The sequence below is a fragment of the Cannabis sativa genome, chromosome 6, assembly GCF_029168945.1.
Source record: "Cannabis sativa cultivar Pink pepper isolate KNU-18-1 chromosome 6, ASM2916894v1, whole genome shotgun sequence".
NCBI classification, from domain to species: Eukaryota; Viridiplantae; Streptophyta; class Magnoliopsida; order Rosales; family Cannabaceae; genus Cannabis; species Cannabis sativa.
This window is the reverse complement of record NC_083606.1, coordinates 3598458-3607275: the sequence shown is the minus strand read 5'-3', so window position 1 is coordinate 3607275 and position 8818 is coordinate 3598458. Positions and strand designations below refer to the sequence as shown.

Sequence of the window (8818 nt, the reverse complement as noted above, 5' to 3'; positions counted from 1 at the left end):
AACACAAGGTTCATCTTCATTCTGAAGAAAGCCATAGGTCTTGATTATTTCATCAAACCTTTTGTTCCATGAGCGAGAAGCTTGCTTAAGTCCATAGATAGACCTATTAAATTTGCAAACTTTCTTTTCCTGCCCAGGAAGAACAATAGCCTTCTGGATGCAATTGTAAATAAGAGGGTTTCTAGGTTTAATTATTAATTAAGAGACTTTGTGTGTCTAATTAATAATTATTTTAAATGACAATATTATTTAATAATCTATTTTAACAATGGATATAGTAGGGTGTAACGGTAATCTAATCCCTTTACAGTGTAGATCATTCATATAGAGGATTATTGATCAAATTAGGATTATAACAATGGATAACTAATGATGTGTCTATATGGTGGAACATATAGAGCATTCTATATACTGAGAGTGCAATTCTAAGTTCTATGTGTGGATTCAACGAAGAATTAATAAGTTAGTGAATTTTAGTAATAAATTCTTGATCTACTTCTTGGAAGCTCGGTTATATAGACCCATGGTCCCCCCACTAGTTGAGATAATATTGCTTGTAAGACTCGTGTAATTGGTTTTGATTAATCAATTATAATTCTCAAATTAGACTATGTCTATTTGTGAAATTTTCACTAAGTAAGGGCGAAATTGTAAAGAAAGAGTTAAAGGGGCATATTTGTTAATTATGATACTTTGTAAGGTTCAATTAATAAATATGATAAATGAAAATATTATTTAATAATTATTTATAGTTATTAAATAGTTAGAATTGGCATTTAAATTATTGAATTAGAAAATTGGCGTTTTTGAGAAAATCAGATACAAAAGTGATAAAACTGCAAAATTGCAAAAAGTGAGGCTCAAATCCACACTGCCATGGCCGGCCTTTTTTATAGGGTTTATCCTCTGATATTTTCATTATTTTAATGCCAAATAATTCAAACCTAACCCTAGTGGAATGCTATAAATAGATAGTGAAGGCTTCAGGAAAATTACACTTTTCATTTAGAAAAAACGTGAGCCTCTCTCTCTACCTTTGGCCGCCCACTCTCTCTCTCTCTCTCTCTCTCTCTCTCTCTCTCTCTCTCTCTCTCTCTCTCTCTCTCTCTCTCTCTCTCTCTCTTCTTCCTTAATATTTCGAAACACTTAGTGATTAGAGTAGTGCCCACACACAGCAAGTGATACCTCAATCATAGTGAGGAAGATCGTGAAGAAAGACTTTCAGCAAGAAGGAGTTTCATCATCAAAGATTCAGAGAAAGAGATCCAGGTTCAGATCTTGATAATACTCTGCGACAGAAAGGATACAAGGGTTAGAGATCTGAACGGAATGAGTCATTTAATTCCGCTGCACCCAATGTAAGGTTTCCTAAACTTTATATGTGTTTATTTCATCGTTTTAGAAAGTTCATATTTAGGGTGTTAATCAACATACTTGTGAGTAGATCTAAGATTCTGGTAAAATAATTTCCAACAGTAAATCCCTAACTTAATAATTCCTTGTTGAATCCACTCTTAGAACTTGGAATTACACTCTCAGACTTATATAGAGCATACTATATGTTTCACGATATACATATGCTATGTCATTTTACCACTGTTATAATCTTAATGTGATTAAAAGATCCTCTATATAGATGATTTACATCGAGATGGGAAAAATTTATCGTTTACACCCCTCAATGTATTTTTCCCCTTAAAACACTTAGTTACCTGTAAATGATGTTTTAGTGATCTAATATATAGTCACTGAAACAAGAGCTCATCCATTTACTTCTATTTAACTAAGCTCGAAGGGAATCATCATTTGATTTCTATACACCAGTAGAAGCTATAGATTCCATATTTATGTTCAGCACTCCCACTGAGTTATGCTATCATGTTCCCAAAATATACGTATCACCCTGACCAAAAAGTAAGCTTAACTAATAAATCAAAGAACATGAATAACACTCCTGAGATTGAGCCTAAGCATATCAGGATTTAGATTCTCTTAATCTAAGATCAACTTCTGATATTGACTTGGAAAGATACAACGGTAAGTTTATAATATCTTATCTAAGTACAATATCGGTCCAGTCCAATGTATACTCCATACATTCGAAACTAGTATACTTTACCAATGTTCTGGAAAGAACATAACACTTACTCCAAGTGTAAGTATACTTTATCGCTGATTATCACATCAGTGTAAATCCAAAACACTGATGAACAGGGACTAAGTCTTTTGAATCATATAATCACAATCACATTCCACTGTATTGACAATACTGTAATTGTGAATGAACATATGTTCTGGATTTAACTGATTTTGTGCATATATTAAATATATATATTAAACCATAAACATGTAACATACATGTAAACATAAATCACTTCAAAATTCTATTTTGATAACTAATCAGATTGTAATAGGTTTTATTTAGGGCACAAAATCCAACAGCAACACCTTACTAGTTTAGGCGTGTTAACGTGATTTCTAACTTAACTGTGTAGCTCATTGCTAATCAACGAGTTTATTGAAAATCGTGAATAATATTCCAATTTCATAGTTAAACCCTAATTATCTGCTAATTTCCAAGTTAAAACTAAGCGGTCTTTACATTCAGAGATTTTGGATTCTGGGTATTTTGGTGACTGAGAGATAGGGAGAGGGAGAGGTTCTAGGGTCTCGTCGTTTGGGGTTTTAGGAATCTAAGGTCTCGTGGGTTGGGGTTTTGGGATTCTAATGTCTCGTCGGCTGCGGTTGGAGCTTGCCGCTGGAAAGCTGGTGTTGGTGGCTGCCATCGACGAAAAAGAACAAAAGCGAAAGGAGAAAGGAGGAGGAATTAAGAAGAAGAAGAAAAAGGGTTGGGGGTTGGTGGTGTTGATGAAGAAGACAGAGAAGGAAAGAAAGAAAGAAAAAAGAAAAAAGAAATTATTTTGAAATAATTTATTTATTTTTATTATTTAAAATTAAAATAATAATTAGGACCAATAATATTTCGACACGTGGCAATTTTAAAAAAGGTAAACGGCTCAGTTAAAATTAGGACTAACGGACAAATAAAAAGCATGACCTTGAGGACTATTACTGCTATTTTTTGAGGTTGGGGACGACTTATCTGTATCAGACTGAACTTTTTGAGAACTTTGGTGGCAAATTATAGTGATATTTTGTAGTATGAGTATTTATATAATATAAATTTATATATTATTTAGTACTATATATTGAAAAAAAAATGATATGATATATAATGTAATAAAATGATATGTATAAATGAAATATTGTAGTAAGAATTATTTTTTAAGTTACTATTTATTTTATAAATATATATATATTAATAAATTAATAGTTATTTTTTTATTATAATACTAGAGAAATAAAAATAACTGGGTGAAGAGCAGTTATATTATACGTATACTTAAGTTATCATTATAATTTTTGTAACATTTAAGTAGTGAATATTATTTTTACATTTTTACAAATTAAGGTTTAAGAAGGGGTATTATTGCAATAATAAAATTAGGACTATATCTATTAGGGTTAGAGAAGGAAATTATATAATTAAATATTAAGGGCTAGTGAGCTCCGGTGTAGTATATAATGGTTATAGTTCTCAGCTGCTTTGATATATACTTCCTAACTATTAATTATGGTTCAAAACAAAGCTTTTCCAGGAGAGGGATTTCATCCAACACATGAAGAATGCGTTGGGTATGCGGACTTAAAAAATAAAAACGAAGAATTTGAAATCCCTCATATCAAAGTTGTCGACGCATTAGATATTAATGACAAACACATCATTCAAACTGCAGAAGAGGATCTCAAAGGTAATAGCAATTGCATTCATCAATATTATTAATTACCTTATTTATTAATATTATTGTATTTAATTATTTTACTAATTAATTTTGCAGCTGGTGCAAAAAAAGAGTGGTTTTATTTTTATAAGAAAACTACGCGTAAGAAGAATCAAAGGCAGTGGTCGGTCAGAAAATCTGAAAATGGTAGTTGGAAGGCTAATGCGAGTCCGGTGAAAATCCGTGGAAGAGACGGCGTTATAGGCATTAAGAGGACTTTGGAATATAGAAAAAAGGGAGGTGACCGTACTGATTGGAAATTGACAGAATATTATGGAGAGGCTGAATTAATGTTTAGAAAACATCCCGCAAAAGTACGATATATATTTAATTTCTTTTCTTTTTTCTCTACTAAATTATCATACATACATAATTTTTATGTACATTTATTATTCTTTGCAGGTTCCTGATACTTATTCCAGCTGGGTAATATGCAAGCTTTACAAAACCAATAGGCGTACACCTTTCACTACTAATCTGAATGAGAATGATGATCATTCTCAGTCGACTAACCCTGATCAATACCCTAGTGATCAGAATGTGAATGATCATCAGTCTCAGTCTCAGCCTAATCAGTACACTAGTAGTGATCAAAATGTGAATGATCATTCTCAGTCGACTAACCCTGATCAATACCCTAGTGATCAGAATGTGAATGATCATCAGTCTCAGTCTCAGCCTAATCAGTACACTAGTAGTGATCAAAATGTGAATGATCATCAGTCTCACTCTGAGCCTAATCAATACACTAGTAGTGATCAAAATGTGAATGATCATCAGTCTCACTCTCAGCCTGATCAGCGTCAGCTACCACAGAAAATAGCCGCGGATATGGATCTTGAGTCTTGGGATCTAATTGTGTCTTGGTTATTTAGTGATTCTTATTAGAATACCGAATGATTAAAGAATTTGAAGCTCCAACTTATAAGTTCATACATTAATAGGAATGTTAACTCTATACATATTCTGTTGTACGTTATTTGTTTTCTTTTTTAATTTTCCTTGTACGTTTGAAAGGGTGTGTCTTATAAATTGGAAGAGCTATATACCTTGTCATTCTGCAGACAAGATATATATATCCAGCAAATTTATTTATGTACTTTAATTTGGCAAAACTTAATAATATTTTTATAAGTTGCAATATATATTAAATCTCATAATTAATTACACTTGTAATAATCATATTAATCCATATATACAGTGTATATATATATATAATTGTATGTTTAATTTGTCTCAAATTAATTACTTTCTTGTTAATTAATTATATATACTCTTCTATCTTCTTCTTCTTCTTCTTCTTGTTTGTACGTATATTACTTAATTAATTTGGTTTAAAATAATTTCACCATTAATTAATCTACTCTCTATATCACATGTGATATAACTAAATTAATTAACCTTGACATATTAATTATTCAGACTAATTAATTATATATACAATCTTTAGTACGTACTTTCCAGGGGTACACCTACGTACGACAATGTTATTTATTCTCTAGCTATTAGGTAATAATATTATTAAGATAATGTACTCTTTTTGTTTTCTCCTTTATGTATTTATTTGATTTAATTAATTATGATTATTTAATTAGGTTTTTAATTATTTGTAATTTAGTTTTGTACAAGTTCTTTTCAGACCGTGTCGGAATGATCGTTTTTCTGCGTTCGCTAAGTGAGGCCTACCGAATATCTGTGAGATATTTCATCTTTTTTTTTTTTACCTTAAATCACGATACTCAAACCTAAAAAATGCAAGCACAGATCGATATCATTCTCCTCTGTTAAGTGTAGAAACACGAACAAGATTTCTGGTGCAGAGCCCCTAGAGTAAAAACAGAGGAAAATGAAAAATCAAGAGAGTAACAATGCAACTAACTGCATCCTCTCATAACAGCTCAGCAATACATAGGGAAAAGAAAAATAACAGAAAAGTTTAACTAACTTTCTAACAGAGTTCAACAGAACAAAACTAAACTAACTGTTACATCTAACATCCCCCCTCAAACGAAAAGGGGTAAGAGCCATTTGAAGTTTGGACTTCAGATAAAGGAATCTATCCGTGGATAGAGACTTGGTAAGAACATCATCCACTTGATCTAATGCAGGAACATATCGAACATGAAGTTGCTTGGCCATAATCTCATCTCGTACAAAGTGCAAATCGAGTTCGATATGCTTTGATCTTGCATGAAAAACGGGGTTTGCAGCAAGGGCTGTGGCACTTTGGTTGTCAACCCAAATGATTGGTGATTGAGATACACTGACTTGAAGTTCATTTAGAAGAGAACAAATCCGTTTAATTTCAGCTGTCGTATTTGCTAAGGCCCTAAATTTGCTTTCAGTGCTCGATCTTGCAACTACCTGTTGCTTTTTAGCAGACCAAGACACTAGATTACCACCCAAGAAGACAACATAACCTCCTGTACTCCTTCGACCATAAACTGCCTGAAAAGGTGTCATACCAAGAGCAGATGGTGGCTTGTATTATAGTGATATTCTGCCCAGGACAGGAACCTGCTCCATTGTTTTGGATTGTCTGCTGTGAACGCCCTCAGATATTGTTCCAAGTATCGGTTGGTGACTTCAGTTTGCCCATCAGTTTGTGGATGATATGCGGAGCTCATTTTCAGCTTTGTGCCCATAAACTCAAACAATTTCTTCCAGAAAGTACTAATAAAAATGGGGTCTCTATCGGAAACAATAGATCTTGGCAAACCATGTAGACGAATGACCATATGGGAGAAAAGATCACCTACCTTGGTGGCTGAATAATGAGTCGGTAATGCACCAAAATGAGCATATTTGGTGAAGCGATCAATCACAACCAAAATATTAGTGACCCCAAATAAATTAGGCAAACCAACAATGAAATCCTTGGATAAATCCTCCCATACCCATTCCGGCAATTCCAATGGCTGTAAAAGTCCATAAGAGGCAGCGGGTGAATATTTGACTGTTTGGCAAACAAGGCATGCTTGTATAAAGCTACGCACTTCCGACTTCATCCCGGGCCAAAAGAAATTTGCACTTAATCGTAAAAATGTGCGTTCTACCCCTGCGTGTCCACCCATCTTAGTCTCATGAAATTCTCGAATAAGTTGCTGTTTAACATTGGAGTGAGAGCTGACTCGTATTCGCTCCTTGTAGTAGAGTAATCCTTCGCGAACTGAATAGTCGGTTGCGGGTAAGGAACCAGCAGCAAGTTGTTCGTTGATGTGCCGAAGTTCAGGGCATGTGGTGTTTTCACGCCTCGGTTCATCCAGAAAATCAAAATTAACAGAGGAAATAGCAGCTGTAAGAAGTGATGGAGCAGTATCATATCGCCTAGAGAGTGCATCTGCCGCTGAGTTCGTTTTGCTAGCCTTATATTCGATGGACAAACTGAACCCAATGAGTTTCCGTAGAAAATGCTGCTGTTCAGGTGTTTGTATCACTTGGGTGAGCAATTCTTTTAAGCTTCGATGATCTGTGCGGATGATAAAGTGGCGGCCTAATAAGTATTGTCGCCACTTAGTTACAGCTTCGACAATTGCCCTTAGCTCCCATAAGTAAGCTGACGTCCCCACAAATTCGGGACCTAATTTTTTGCTGAAAAAAGCAATTGGATGATTTTCTTGCATTAGGACTGCTCCTATACTGGCATTTGAAGCATCGAACTCAATGACAAACACTTTGGAGAAATCTGGTAAAATAAGAACGGGAGTTTCTGTCATGGCTACCTTGAGCTGAATAAAAGCTAACTCAGCGGGTGTCGTCCATACAAAATTATCTTTCTTCAAAAGCTCCGTTAAAGGGGCGGCTATGGTTGCATAATGTGCTACAAAGCGACGGTAGTAACCCGTTAAACCCAGAAATCCCCTCAACTGTTTGATAGTGCGCGGTTTAGGCCACTCTATCATGGCTGTGATTTTGGAAGGGTCGGCCCGCACTCTTTCAGCTGAAACTAAATGCCCCAAGTAATCGATTTCCGACTGGAAGAACTTGCACTTGCTGCCTTTAGCAAAAAACTGGTGTTCCCGTAACTTATGTAAAACTAGGCGCAGATGGCAGCGATGTTCTTCGCCAGTCTTGCTAAACCAAAATATCGTCAAATAAAACTATAACATAATGACGAAGTAGTGGTTTGAATACCTGGTTCATGGTGGCCTGAAATGTCGAAGGGGCATTAGTAAGACCAAATGGCATAACCCGAAACTCGTAGTGGCCTTCATGAGTGCGAAATGCCGTTTTATGAATATCCCTTGAGTCCATACGGATTTGGTGATACCCTGCCCACAAATCCAGCTTCGAAAATACAGTTGCTCCACCCAATTCGTCCAATAATTCGTCAATGGTCAGAATAGGAAATCGATCATTGATAGTAATGTCGTTTAGTGCTCGATAGTCAATGCAAAAGCGCCACGATCCGTCCTTTTTCTTCACTAATAAGACCGGTGAGGAATAAGGACTGTTGCTTGGTTGGACGAATCCATAATTTTCCATCTCGCGAACCAATTTTTCAATAATATCCTTCTGAAAGTAGGGGTAACGATATGGCCGTACATTCACTGGTTTTGACCCCGGTTGTAAGAAAATACGGTGATTCGTCAATCGGTGGGGCGGTAGCTGTGTAGGTTCGGCGAACACATCCTGAAACTCAAAAAGAACACCACGTCCGTGCACAGGGAGTTGGGTTTCCATATCTGTAATCTCCTTATTGATCACAGGTTCCTCTTGTGTCACTGTTGCTAGCATGAACACGTCCTTTATATCCCCTTCTCTACACATAACTCGCAGTTGTGCGGATGATAGTTGGTGATCTTCCGAAGGCATCGTACCAGCCAGTTTAATCACGTTGCCCTTCCACTGAAATTCCATCGTCAAAGCTCGGTGGTCATGTATACAAGGTCCCAAGGTTTGGAGCCATTACATACCCAAAACGACATCCAATCCCCAAATAGGAAGCACATACAGGACAACCAAAAACTTGTGCC

The 8818-nt window shown here is 35.4% G+C and overlaps 1 protein-coding gene across 1 annotated transcript; it reads left to right on the top strand.

Moving 5' to 3' along the window:
- Positions 1-3588: 3588 nt before the first annotated feature.
- Positions 3589-4920, top strand: LOC133039043 (NAC domain-containing protein 87-like). Its single transcript, XM_061117853.1, has 3 exons — positions 3589-3812; positions 3900-4156; positions 4245-4920. Exons 1-3 carry the CDS (start codon positions 3635-3637, stop codon positions 4728-4730), a joined length of 921 nt encoding a protein of 306 aa, XP_060973836.1. The 5' UTR covers positions 3589-3634; the 3' UTR covers positions 4731-4920.
- Positions 4921-8818: the final 3898 nt, after the last annotated feature.